The sequence below is a fragment of the Sphaerodactylus townsendi genome, linkage group LG17 (genome assembly GCF_021028975.2).
Source record: "Sphaerodactylus townsendi isolate TG3544 linkage group LG17, MPM_Stown_v2.3, whole genome shotgun sequence".
NCBI lineage: Eukaryota > Metazoa > Chordata > Lepidosauria > Squamata > Sphaerodactylidae > Sphaerodactylus > Sphaerodactylus townsendi.
Window position 1 is genome coordinate 20,648,473 of NC_059441.1, and position 14,652 is coordinate 20,663,124.

Genomic DNA, 14,652 nt, shown 5'->3' on the forward strand with positions numbered 1-14,652 from the left:
TAAATTAAAAAACAGAGACAGAAATGGAAGGATGAATCCCTCTTCAAAACTGCCTCTCTCTTCGGGGTGGGGGGATCCTTTTGTCTGCCTGCAGCCGAACATGACAAAAAACATTGGAACTCATTCTTATGTAGCGCATTATACTGGGCAATACATGGCGTTTCCATTACCAGCTTGTTCACAAGTCTCTTAAAACAGTCTCATTTTGAACCCACTGCTCCTCACCTAATTTTTTTCTCACACCTCACTACAAAGTTTATGGAGGCTGTTCCCTAGTTTAAAGCCCAAGTCACTTTTCACAAGGTCCCTCCCAAGCTCGGGGGCTCGTAAAGAATCTCACTTGGCGGGGAGAGCAAGTCGCTGCTCGTCAGAAGGTGGAAGCATGCCTGTTGCAGACAGGTTAATTTACAGCCTACTGCTAATGAGGAGTAGTTTCGAATCAGTTTTGCAAAAGGATCAGATTCCAAAAAAAGCCATTCATGGTATTTGGTTGAGAAGAGGAAATAAGTAAAAAGTAAATAAGTAAATAAGTAAAAAGAACTAAATGAATCAGGCCTATCTTTATTACCATCAAAAAAGCACCATCAAAAAAGACTTTTAGACAAGAAGTAACTTTGGGTGGAACAGTTTAATTAAATTCTTAACCCTGCCTTTCCCCTCAATGGGTCTCCAAGTGACTGATGTAATGATGTAGAGGTTAAAAGTGGTGGACTCTGATCTGGAGAACCACATGAAGCCTGCTGGATGACTTATAAATCGCCTTCCCTTTCCCTCCTCATGACAGACACCTTGTGAGGTAGGTGGGGCTGAAAGAGTTGGAAAAGAACGGAGAGTGGCCCAGGCCACCCTGTAGGCTTCATGTGGAGGAGTGAGAACCCAGTTCTCCTGATTAGGATCCGCCATTTATATGAAGGAGTGGGGAATCGAACCTCGTTCTCCGGATTAGAGTCCACCGTTCTTAACCACTACACCAGGCGTAGCTAGGGAAAATGGAGCCCGGGGCAAAAGTCTGAGTTTTGCAGCCACTCTCCCCCACTACAACCAAAGAATGTTTTTTTGCCCCAGCTCATCTCAAAGCCACTATCACATTATAGAACATGTCTCAACTCACAAATCTGAACACAGCAATGTGTCATGGAGCACAGCAAAGATTAAAATTTTGACAACATTTTCAAAATGCCTTTAAAATGTTTAATAACTGTTATAACACTTAAAAGTATTTTAAGTGTCATATGACTTAAAATGCTTTCAAAATGTTTTATTATTGACCTTGCTATTCTCATTGTTACTCACATGCTAATGGGTGGATCCCACTCAACACATGTAAATCTAGCTTGCTAATTGCACCCTTTACTTGTTAACAGACAATGGTCCTTTCCCCCACCCTGGATACTCCAACAGGCATATATACACCACTTGCTTTCCTACTATCATATCCTCTGAAAATGCCAGCCACAGATGCAGGGGAAACGCCAGGAGAGAATGCTGCTAGAACACGGCCATACAGCCCAGAAACCACACAGCACCCCAGTGTTTTATTACTGCTGTGAATAATGTTTTATTACCCTTCACTCATTTCTTTGCATTTCTCCCAAGCATTGCCAGAAATAATAGCCAATTTGGATTAATATCAAACCTGCCCAAATTAGCCACAGTACAAGCAAGCCTGAATTTCTATCTCTTCCTCTGAATGCCTATTTCACACTTGTATCTACAAGAACTCCAAGCGCTGCAGATTCGTCCTCCAATTGCTAAGCCCAAAGTAACCCCTGGATGACCCAAAGGTTCTTCCCAGAGAAAAAGAGAGAGGGGGCTTATGTATTCTTCTGAATTTATATGGTGAGCATTCATCAGCCTGGGTAGCCAAGGCCAGAAGCTGCTGTGGCCTGCTTGGGCACAAACTCAGAATCTACTTTCTTGAATTGCTCTTGAAAAATCTGTCTTGAGTGAGTAGGAAACTGCCAGTAGGAACATTTTCACATTTCCAGAGGCTGAGTAGAAGCCTCTGAATACCTCAGTTGCCAAGAGGAAGCCAACTTATCAGACTTTGGCCTCTATGCCTTTTTGTTGAACAAAGAGTTTACTGTGGAGAGTTTACTCCAAGCAATCCAAAACATCTCTCTACAATCCCAGTTGCAGAGAAATTATGAACATCAAGTATGCAACACATACATGTATCTGCATAATTTTTTTAACTATATGGCTTATGCATACTAGTTTAAAAAAACCTACTAATTAAAACTTTGCAGTTTCTGCTGCCTGTGTTCTGTTTGCATAATGCAGTTTTATAGTGCTAAACCGTTCCTATAAAGGGATTATTTTCATATTCAATGCATTAAAGATCTTGTGCTAATGCAATTCACAGATATACTGTGTTTATGCTAGAATATAACAAGTTAAAAGCTTTTGTTCTTTTTTTAACATTAAACTGTTTTTATTAATAGTCTTGGCTAATGTCAGAGTATAGAAAAACAAAAATGTGTTAATATTTATACAAAAATTAGCCCTTTGAGTATTCAAATATAAAAAGTACAAGTGTTAACATACTCCTAAAATTATAACTGTGGTGGTATTTCTATTACAGAAAAGTGTTCTGAAAAAAGCTTTATAGATGCATGACAATCCTAAAAAAAGATCTGATAACTTTTTAATGCTAATTATCTGGCATTAAAGAGGATACTCTAGAAAGACAGGAGGACGCTCTAGAAAGAATAATTTCTGAATGCTCTTTCAAAATTATTAGGATAAAGCTATATAGGCAAGATAAAGAATGATGCTAGGCACAGAGTTGGTAAATCCCATAGAACCCATATTTCACTTGGTCGAAAAATGTTGAAAAAATTTAAAAATTGGATAAAATCCTAAAAATGCAATTTAGAACACTTATTAACTAATTAAAAGTAACAGCTTTGATAATTGTATGCAATCAAAATATGCCAAGACACTTCAGAATACAACTCCACAAGTAGACCAGACTACATAGCACAGTTCTAATCACAGCAACTAAAACATACATGCAGACAACAGAATTAATTCCAAGCACTTCAAAGATGTAATGATTGATGGTTACAAGAAAACAATATATATTATGTAGAGGATAGTGCCAGTATTTAGCACACATGAATTGTTCACATTTTTGTAATACACGTAAAATATTATTTCAGTGCTGTATTGTTTATTATAGCAACCACCTTATATATAAATTCAGAGAGGGTTGGATCCAAGCTTTCTGCAAACAATCTCAGTTCACTTGGAATGGAGCAAGTTTGTACAAAAGGTCTTTGCTATTTTTTTTTCTCTTTGCAGTTTGGCCTCTGCTCCCCCTTCCCCCCCCCACTCCAGAAGGTCAGAGGAATGCCAGGAATAGGATGAGATGTGGCATGGGGGATTGCTTCCACAAGAAAAAATCAGCAGTACTCTCCTCTTACAATGGGCTCTCAGGGTGGGGGAGGATTTCTGCCAACTCCCCCTCTTCATGCAGGAAGTCGCTACAAGATTGCTTCTGGAACTGAAGCACCCCACAAAGCACACAAAAGATTTTAGTTTTAACTTTCATGGAGGGAAAAAGACGCTGTAAACGATTTTCCTCCCTTGCAGCTCTACTGTATACCACAGCATTTGAATTTAAATTGTTCTGATTAGCTCACTCGTGAGGCAGAAGCCTTTCTTCAAAACTAAAAGTAGGAGGTCATCTTTTAAAACTTATCAGGGCAATTTTGAGAAGGGCATGCTGCAGGCAAGATCTGTCCTCCCAGCTAGTTCCATCCCAGCCCTTTCGCCAGTATTCTAGCCCATCCCCACCTGTGTGGGTGGGGGGAAGTTGGGAGGAGAAGCAAGGCTAATGGAAGCAAAATGCATATTGCTGTGCTCTGCTTTTTCTGCACAGGCAGGGGAAAAAATGGCTCTTCACTCACTCTTGGAAACCATGGGGTTTCTCCGATCTGTGACACAGTGAGCACTGAAGAGAGGCAAACACGTGCACAGTTGAGAATATGACACAAAGGCAATGCACGCTTGACCCAAAGAGACCAAACGTGTAAAAGGTCATTATGTGGGAAGAGACTTGATTTTCTTCTGGCCTCAAGGAATGTTCACAAGAAAGAATTCAGTCAGCCAAAGTAGCTTCAGCTACTAACCTGTGGTACAAGCACGTTGCCATTTGATGCTGACTGATCAGAGTTACACTCTTCTAAGTCCACTGGGACGTGTGCAACTCTTGCTTCAAGCTTTCATTATGGGTGACTTTTGCACATACAAATAAAAAATCTGTAACCATCCATCTATTGCCAAAAAAAAGTTGCTTTTGCTAAGTGCTTAGTTTTCAGAAACATTGATGCCACAGGGAAAAGGGCTTATATTTAGTAAGTTTTTAAAAATAAGTCCCACCAGGGCAAGTTTCCAAACCTCGGCAGGAGGCAGCCCCTTAGCTAAGAGGTGTTCTTATTAAAGACTGTTCAGTTATTCTAGCCTGATTCTCCTATCATGATCTTCTTTGGAAGCCTTCCAAGACTCACACGCTAAGTTTAGATTTTTTTTTTTTGTTCTTGAGTTCAGCAACCAGCTGGGATGTTACAAAGAGAGAATTATTGTATAAAGTTGGGAAGAGCGATCAGCGGCAGAAACACATGGGCCGAGAAAAGAATCGCTATTAAAAAGAAAGTGGAGACGGGAGAGAAATTCCAACTGGGTCAGATGCTCTGCTAGTAAAAACCACAGGTGGCTTTTGGAATTGAAGGCTGAAAAGTGGGGGGCGGGGAGAGTCCTGATTTCAAAATAACTTCCCACAGAATAACTTGCACCCGAAACCAAAGCAACTGATCACTTGAACGTGGAATGATGGCACAATATGTTCATCACTTAGACAACCCTTTGCACCGTAGAGCGTTTATGCGCACCAGATTTAATGCCTTCCCTTCTAAAGATTTGGTAGGAAGAGATCAAGGAATTCCAGCAGCAGTGCGGTACTGCCCATGTTCCAACTAGTCACGTGACACAACCCAGCATATTTTACTGGACGGCCATTTTCACACGAATGCTCGTAGATTACATCTCTCTCCCCTTCTTAAACCAAGGAACTTAACGTCTAATGAGAGCACTATACAACTCCTTCTAATCTAAGCGATCTTTCACCTGTAATAACTACCTCAGTTGCCTCCTTTTTAGCTGAAGTTGTTAAGGCTAGGCCTAATTTTAACTATTTGGATGTTTTGTGAGATTTAACCATTTATATAATTACGTTTGATATTGAACAGTTTTAGAGCTATTGTCTATTTGATAACTGTAATTGCATTATGCCTAATAAAGATAGGAGTGTGTGTGTGTGTGTGTGTGTGTGTGTGTGTGTGTGTGTGTGTGTGTGTGTGTGTGTGTGTGTAAACAGTGGTGTAATGCTAAGGGGGCAGGGAAGTGCGCGATGCACCAGGCGCATGCCAGTGCGGGGGCATGGCGGGGTGTTCCGGGGCGTGCCGGGGCACAGGGCGCATGCGTGCCCCTGGCACAACTCCCACTAACTCCTACCCTGTGTGCAAAGCAAGACAATTATTTGCAAGGACTCTACCACCCTGACCGGTGAACTCTGGAATCAGTCTGAGGGAAGAAGGGACTACTGCCCAGCACTGTGAACCTGAATATCCTTTGAATAGCTGTTCCGCTGCATACCTGCTCGTGACCCACCCAACCCCCTTTTTGAAGTTCAATAGAAAAGCTTCAACAGGGTGATTTTAGGAGAAGATAACAAAACCTTCCTTTACCTGGCATTTTCCATGAACGCAGAGCTCAGACTCATAAGGGCCGCAGGGAGTTCCGTCGACTACCCGGTCTGATACCAGCACGGGAGACTCCTTCCCGACAGGGGAGCAGTAGAGTTCACAAGGCTTATCTGGAAAATAAAGTTTAACAAGCAAATGCAGTTATGTAAATCAAATGCAACAGAAGGTCCGAGAGCTGCTTGAGCTGACCGGTACACACACCAGCAGAGACCTCACGGAGACCCACAGCCAAATGTCTGAATGGATGTCGCTGGAAAGGATGGCATTTGAGATCAAATGCCATCCTTTCCAGCGACATCCATTCAGACATTCATTCTACTGCCCTGCATGTGTGAAGCATCCATGAACAAACAGCTGTGGATTTAAATTGTCACTTTATGCTACAATAATGAAGAAGAAGAAGATGAAGAAGAAGAGGAGGAGGAGGAGGAATTTGGATTTATACCCCACCTTTCCCTTGTATATGGAGATTCAAGGTGGCTGTACTCTGGCCAGACCTGAAATGTTGGGTGACCGGTAAAGACCAAAGAATATGCCTGCTTTCCAGGTTTCTTTGGAAGAAGAAGAGTTTGGATTTATACCCCACCTTTCTCTCCTGTAAGGAGACTCATGGCTTAGAAGCTCCTTTCCCTTCCTCTGCCCACAACAGACACTTTGTGAGGAAGGTGTGGCTGAGAGAGTTCTGAGAGAACTGTGACTAGCCCAAGGTCATCCAGCAGGAATGTAGGAGAGCAGAAACACATCTAGTTCATCAGATAAGCCTCTACCGCTCAGGAGGAGGAGTGGGAAATCAAACCTAGTTCTCCAGATTAGAATCCACCTGCTCTTAACCACTATACCACGCTGAACCCTCATGTGTGAACCATGCTCTGTTTATGGAGCTAGCACCATGGATAGCTCCTGAGCCTGTGGACAGCTGTGGGGGACCCCCTCCAGGGCCAAACTACATGATATGCAAGACAGCAACCCATGACGTGACTTGCAACCAAGTGTCCAAACAGGGAACTCATCTTACACAACACGCTGTTGCTCAGTGAGACTTTGGGGTGCTGGGGCGGGGTGGGGGTTCAGCCTTGCCTTCTGAACCATTTTCAGAGCTGAAAACAGCCATGGGAAGAATCTGTTTACCCAGATCGAGGTTCATGTGTTCTCAATCACATTATCCCAGTACACGCAGGAAACAGGTCCCCACTTCTCAGTTGTTTCTGCTCAGGAAAACAGCATGGAAGGGAAGGCAACCGCTCTTCTTGTGCATTGCGTACCATCTAGTTTGGTCTTTAGACATTCTGTTTTTACATGCGTACAATGAACTTTACCTCTATCTTTCTTATGATCAAAGATCAGAGAACCAACACAGCAAAGTTATGCAGTCAACAACGATCTTATTAAGCAATACTTGGTATAGGTAATATAATGTTGTTGACAGGGGGACAAGGAAAACCTAACTCTACCTGAAAAGCTGGGCACATGCATGTTGCAAATTAATGTCTCTCTGTATCGTCAAGGGACAAGAATCAGTTTGCTTCCTGGTTGATGCTTTTTGCCATATGGTGTAGTGGTTAAGAGCAGGTGGATTCTACTCTGGAGAACTGGGTTTGATTCCCCACTCCTCCACCTGAGTGGTGGAGGCTTATCTGGTCAACCAGATGTGCTTCCACACTCCTACATTCCTGCTGGTAGGTGTCTGTTGTGGGGAGAGGAAGGGAAAGGAGCTTGTAAGCCCATTTGAATCTCCTTACAGGAAAGATAGGTGGGCTATAAATCCAAACTCTTCTTCTTCTTATGGAGGTATGTGAGCCGTCATGCCACCTGTGAAGGGGGATTGATTGAGAAGGGAAACTGACCGTCCATGACGACTGCCGTCCAAAGATTTTTCTTCTTGTTGTTGTATCGGTCATGGGACTGGCACTGCTGGTCTCGAAAGGTGGGCACCCCTTTAGGACATGGTAAGTTTTCGCAAACTGTGTGCTCGACATTTGCTCCACGGCAATTTTTGCCGCCGGGACCAGGGCTGTGAAGGGAGGAAAAATGGGCCACTGTTAGCAGGAGAAATGTAAATCCAAAGAAGGTCACAATCAATCAATCAATCAATCAATCAATCAATCAATCAATCAATCAATCAATCAATCAATCAATCAATCAATCAATCAATCAATCAATCAATCAATGGACTCTTCCTCCTCTAACAAAGGCCCCTTCCACACATGCAGAATAACGCACTTTCAATCCACTGTCACAATTGTTTGCAAGCGGATTTTGCTATTCCGCACAGCTTCATTGAAAGTGGATTGAAAGTGCATTATTCTGCATGTGCGGAAGGGATCAAACAAAGAAATAAAAAAAACCCCAGCTCCTTTTTTTCACAACCCAAATCTTGCTAGTGATTTTGGACTCAAAAAGCTGACTCTTGATAAAGAGGTCTTAAAGTTTTAGGCAAGAATGCGGGTGAGCACGACTCTAAAATAAGAACAGGCCCGGCTGTTTTCGCAACATCCTTCCCTGCAATCAAGCCTTAGGTAATTCATAGAGACAGTAATGCAAATCACAGTGTGGAAAAAGCCAAACCAAGCAAGGTTTGAAAATACTGATAGGCTTAAGTGTCAACCTGGCACAGAGCACAGATTCTGATTCTACTGCTAATAATAAAGAACTCCCAAACCAAATATATGTTTTTAAAAAATCCCCTAACCAATAGTTTTGGCCCGCGGACGAACCAGCTGCAGGAGAACAAGAGATGCAGAAAGGAATATAAAGTGAAGAGAGTGAAACGGGATTGTGTGCCAATTTCCAAGCCAAGAATTTACATGAGCAGAGGAATGTGAAAAATCAGCGCAAAAACCGTGCGAGCGAAAGAAGAAAGATGGAGTCAGCATTCGGGAGTGATTCACGAAGTGTGCTTCTGGTACACATTTTTCGTGAGCTTCATGACCAAGGGGTTGGAGACCCTCTCTTTTGAGGAAACGCAGAAAAGTCTGGGACTTTTTAGCTCAGGAAAAAGACAGTTAAGGGGAGATTATGAGGTTTATACACACATGGCGGGGGAGCAAAGTGGACAGAGAGGCCATTTTCTCCCATAATAATCAGGGGTACCCAATAAAGCTGATAGGCAATAGGTGCAAACAGAGAAACAACAAAATTGCTGAACAAACAATTAAATCATAGATTTCACAGCCAATGGAAGAACCAATAATCATAGGTATAGATGGCTTTAACAAGGGAAGGAGGAAGGAGGTGAGTTAGTGGCTACTAGCCCTAGTAGCTAGCAAGCAAGCAAGAGTTTTACTGTACTGGCCATTGGCCATCACATTCTTTCCCTATGAAGACAATTATATAGATCCAAAAAAGACAGAAAAAACAACAAATGGATCCAAATGGCTAAAATTCTATAAATTCAAAATTATATAAAATTCTATAAATGTTGGCAACCGAATAGGCTCAAATATACCTAAGTTGAACTTATAAAAATGATAAAACAGACAGCTGTAATAGCGAAATAATATCACATGCAGAATTTCGCAAAATTTAACCTAAAAGATCCTCAGTTGCATCATTACCACAAAAACACAGGCAATTGGATGTTGGGGTGCGCCTGAACCGGGTGCCGTGTGCCACTATGTCTATAACTTGGAATCTCAAATTTGTAAATGCCATTCTAAAGGTTTAAATTGTCATATTTACCAAACGCAGCGACCTGAAGTGGTCCCTCTTGAAAAATTTAAGAAGCAGACTACATTTATTGATTGAACCTCTGTTTCTTTGTGTGTCCATGTAGTAAATCCAATCCCTCAAATCGGTCCCCAAACCTCCACTACGAAGCATATTATCAGGAATGGAGTAATGTGTTTGGATTAATTTGAGATATTCTATGTGGGTTTTATCTTTTTTTGAAATTGACAGCAACCTCTAGGGAGGAGTGGGGAATGGTTCTCCCAATTAGAATCCACCTGCTCTTAACCACTACACCATGCTGGCTCTTCTGCTATGTTCTTTTGCTTTGAATTATGCTCACATGTCCAAATATCATGTACCACACAGTGATGTTTATATAAAACTTGGACTTCAGGTCTTCAGGCCTTGAGCATGCTGGGAATCTTGAACTGGTGACTTGAAGAGAGAAAGCTGGGAATTTGGTCCATGCCTCAGCTAGAATCTAAACCAACTAGCTACCACTGCACTCAACACCTCCCTTTAGGGTCTCAGTAGAGACTTACGGTGGATTGTCACATTTGCGTTGTCGGAATCTGGCGCCAGTCCCGCATGTCCGGCTGCACATACTCCACTGGCTCCAGATGCTCCAGTCTCCGTCGACATGTTCGGGGATGGGGGTTTTGCTGACACACTCGCCTGTTCGGCACCACTGGAATATGAGGCAATCAGAAGACAAAGGTTTTGCAGCGGGCAACACTCCGGAAAGGGGAATGAGAGCAAGATTTGCTCGTACACAACTTGAAGAGCTTTCAACGTAGGGATTGTTTTAGCCATGGGATTTAACAACTGAAAATACAACTTATTTACAAGCAATGACAGAGTCAATGACAATGCAAAAGACTCCAAAAATATGACTAAAAATGTGACACAGGTATCAAAATAACATGGAGGCCACAGGAAAAGTCCAGCTGGCTACCCTTGATGTTATTACTTTCTGTTTGCAAGTAAACATTCAATTTTTTTCTGATTAGGCCAATCAATCAGATCTTCCTGCTAATAGCCAAAGCATATGAAATCTCTGAATATCCTGGAAACCCAGGTTCAAACACCACTCTGCTTTGGAAGTTTACTGGGTGACACTGGGTCAGTCATGTGCCCTCAAGACTTACCTATCTCAGAAGGTTGTTGGGAGCATAACTTGGGCCCCTTTCACACATGCAGAATAATGCATTTTCAATCCACTTTCAATGGTTTTTGCAGCTGGATTTTACTGTGCAAAATAGCAAAATCCACTTGCAAACTATTGTGAAAGTGGATTGAAAGTGCATTATTCTGCATGTGCGGAAGGGGCCATGGAAGAGAGGAGAACAATGTAACCCACTTTGGGTCCTCATCTGGGAGATTGATGGGGCATAAATAAAACAACCTGCTCCTTTCTTCTTCGCTGGTCGACTTCTTGTGCCTTTAAGAAGCAGAGATTTCAGTAGGGCAACTTTCCCACTACATGGGTATGAAATGATGCCAAAATATTCCTCTGCAGACTTTCCACTAAACTATGAAATTGTACTCTGTCCTGAACATAGTTTCTAAGGAATCCATCAATCTCTGCATGCCTTTAAACAACCCAGGTCTGCCCTGCTTCCTAACTCTTGCAAAACTTTGGATCGGTTGGATAATGGACTTGTGTTTGCCCACTGAATTTAAACAATATTTAATGCCAGTCTGGGGGGATGGGAGGGGGTGGAAAATACCATCCCATTGCAGCTAATTTACAGCAACTCTGTATAGTTCTGGGCCTCCCATCCAAGTATTAACGAGGGCTGATCCTCCTTAGCGTCCAAGATCTGAGAAGATCAAGCTAGCCTAGGCCATCCAGCAGGGGCGTACCTAGGCAAACTGGCGCCCGGGGACAAAACCTGAGTTTGGCGCCCCCCTCCCGCCCAGCGTATGGGCGGCCACCCTCCCCACCATGACCAAACAATGATTTTTTGTACCAACTCACAAAACACCTTCCACTCCCATCAAAACATACATGGCTCTCTCCCTACCAACTCTTTTCCTAATTTCCTAATCACAACAACCCTATGAGGTAGGTAGTTAGCCTCAGAAACAACTCCAAGTCAGTGCAAGTGGGTATTAAGCAAGTAAATCTCTCACAAATCACCCCCAGAAAAACATTTACCAAACAAATGTCAGCATCATCTCTCACAAAACACCTCCAGTGGAATCCACCCCCAAACAGCATCACTTTCAACTAGGGAGCTCAGATTCTTCTTTTAAATCCACCTTAAAGGGAGAATCTGGGGTCCCAGGTGAAAACAAAATTGAAAGTGATGCTGTTTGGGGGTGGATTCTCCCCCACCCTGAAACAGCATCACTTTTGAGGGTTGGAGATTCAGATGAAACAAATAGCAGATTCAGCTGGAATCTGGGCAAATTTGGGCACATTCGGACAAAAATTGTCCGACATGTCCTGCCCAACATGAACAAATGCGAATGCAAGGTATTTGGGTTTCTTTGGGGTATTTTAGGTGTTTTTTCGGCCTGTAGGGAGCTGCGATTTTGGGAAGCTAGTGGTAACATGATTTTCAGGGGAAGACATTCAGAGATTGCCCTGATGATGTATACCAATGCCAGCCTACGACATTTGGTCCAGGGGCAGCAAAGCTTATGGATGCCCAAATGGAATGTGCTCCCATCCCCATTGTTTTCTAATGGGAGCCAACCTGAGATGGGGGCTACCGCATTTGAGGGACCATAACTTTGGTCCCCCTGAACATAACTTCACCAAACCTGGGTATAATTACAAGAATAGCTAACAGATGATACCCTTGAAATTTTGGTGTCACTAGCTTTAAAAAATATATCCCTTCCAGGCACCCCAAGAAATTTGCCAAAGATTCCTTTGGTTTGCAGTGACTTTGGTGCATTGTAGCCACGAGGAATTTCTGAGGCAGGTTGCACATTTTTTGACACAGGCACCAGACTTTCAAGGTGGCCAGTATTCCCAGAGGCCTTGAGTAATAGCATCCATGCTTGGTGAGCTTTGCTTCTGGAGTGGGGGGGGGAGTTGAGAGAGTTCTGAGAGAACTCCAGCCCAAGGCTTTCATGGGCGTGCAGGGAGCAGGGAAACAAAATAAGCCCTTTGGGGGCCCATAAAATTGTCCCCAGAAGCTGTGCTGTCTCCCAAACCTGGATGCTATTACCACAACGCCCTCCTGCAGCCCCCCTGAAAGTCTGGTGCCTCTATCTTCAAAAATGTGCAGCCTGCCTACACACTCAGAAATTCCCCATTGGCTACAATGGAGCAAAGTCACTGCAAAACAAAGAATCTTGGGAAAATTTCTTGGGGTGCCTGGAAGGGATATATTTTTAAAGCTAGTGACACCAAATTTTCAGGGTATCATCTGTTAACTATTCTTATGATGCCACCCAAGTTTGGTGAGGTTATGTTCAGGGGGACCAAAGTTATGGTCCCTCAAATGGGTAGCCCCCATCTCAGGTTAGCTCCCATTGAAAACAATGGGAATGGGGCACCCTCTTTGGGGGTCCATAACTTTGCTTCCCCTGAACCAAACATCACCAAATTTGGGTAGTATCATCAGGACAGTCTCTGGATGGTACCCTGAAATGTTGGTGCCACTAGCTTTAAAAATGTGCCCCCTGCAGGCCAGAACGTGAAAAAACACTTAAAACATTTAAAAACACACAAAAGACCCTGAAATGTTGGCGCCCCCCTACGTGACCAAATGGGGGGCGCTCGGGGACATAGGGTACCCCCTCTCCCTAGTCAGGAATGCCACTGCCATCCAGTGTAGGTGGGGGTGAGATGGGAGATTTAGCTGCACTGCCCCAGCTGTTTTTACAATGCCCACAATAAGCAAAACAGATAAAGACCCTCCAAAGAGTCCCTGTGGGCACACGGCGGGCACTGGGACAAAATGGCTACCACAAAATGGTGGCTGCAGGAGATGGAGCCAGCTAGTGGTGGGATCCAAAAAATTTAGTAACAGGTTCCCATGGTGGTGGGATTCAAACTGTGGCGTAGTGCCAATGGGGCTGGGTGGGGCATCATGGGGGCGTGGCTGGGCATGACGGGGCAGGGCATTCCTGGGCAGGGCTGTGGCAAGGACGCAGTCGCTGCGTTGGCCCTTGGCCGGGAAATGAATGCACGCAGGCGCAGGCTGCCACACACGCCGGTGCACCTCCTGCTGGACTGCTTCAAGTTCTGTGCGCTACTGCTGAGAGGAGGGGCGTAGCTAAGGCAAAAATCACGTGGCAAAATCACCAATTAGTTACCCCCTCTCGGCACACACAAATAATTAGTAACCTACTCTCGGGAACTTGTGAGAACCTGCTGGATCCCACCTCTGGAGCCAGCCGTAAAACACTGTGGTTGGTAGTGGCTGCCAAAGTAACGTTTTTAAAAATCTGCACGGCCAATTGAATCTCCAGTAGTCAATCAGAAGCCTTGCTGGGCAAAAGCCGCACCTGGCCCCACCTGCTTCCTAAAATCATCTGGTGGGCCCCAGAGAAGGTGTCCATTGGGGCCCCCTGCTCCAGAGAGTAAGATAACCCCTGATATCACAAAAAACAGGTGAGGGGAATGACAGAAGCCATTTTGGCTCTTCACTGGGGAGAAAGAAGGAATCTAACAAATTTGTCCCAAAAGTGAGTGCATTGCTGGGTTAGGGAACACCATCATTTCAGAAGAAGAATAACAGTTTGGATTTATATCCACCCTTCTTTCCTGTAAGGAGACTCAAAGGGGCTTTCAAACTCCTTTCCCTTCCCCCCTCACAACAAACACCCTGTGAGGTAGGTGGGGCTGAGAGAGCTCCAAAGAACTGTGACTAGCCCAAGGTCACCCCGCGGGCATGTGTTGGGAGTGCACAAATTAATCTGGTTCACCAGATAAGCCTCCATAGCTCAAGTGGCAGAGCAGGGAATCAAACCCAGTTCCCCAGATTAGAGTGCATCTACTCTGAACCACTACACCATTGGGAGCCTAATCGCTCATCATCGGAGATTACCTTGTCTGCTCCGCATTCCGTGCCGTCCAGAGGAGGGTCCAGTTTGGTTTTACAGGACGTGTCTCCTTCCACAAGACACCAGAGGCCGGCGCACATCAAATGCTGAGAATATAACAAGGGACAGAATTGTCCTTATTGCTTCAGGAGACATCTGCTGTCATTAGGGAGGGGAGGAAAGGAGCAGGCTGGCCTCTCTCATCTGA

General features: G+C 44.0%; 1 protein-coding gene across 1 annotated transcript in view; it reads right to left on the reverse strand.

Moving 5' to 3' along the window:
* The window catches only part of ADAMTS17 (ADAM metallopeptidase with thrombospondin type 1 motif 17), a 153,141-nt gene that overhangs the window by 50,035 nt on the left and 88,454 nt on the right, over window positions 1-14,652 (reverse strand). The window contains exons 11-14 of the mRNA XM_048482169.1: window positions 14,450-14,551; window positions 9,980-10,125; window positions 7,613-7,779; window positions 5,751-5,878 (exon numbers count right to left, since the gene is read on the reverse strand). Coding sequence (XP_048338126.1) covers window positions 5,751-5,878; window positions 7,613-7,779; window positions 9,980-10,125; window positions 14,450-14,551 — 543 coding nt within the window. The remainder of the gene's footprint in view (window positions 1-5,750; window positions 5,879-7,612; window positions 7,780-9,979; window positions 10,126-14,449; window positions 14,552-14,652) is intronic.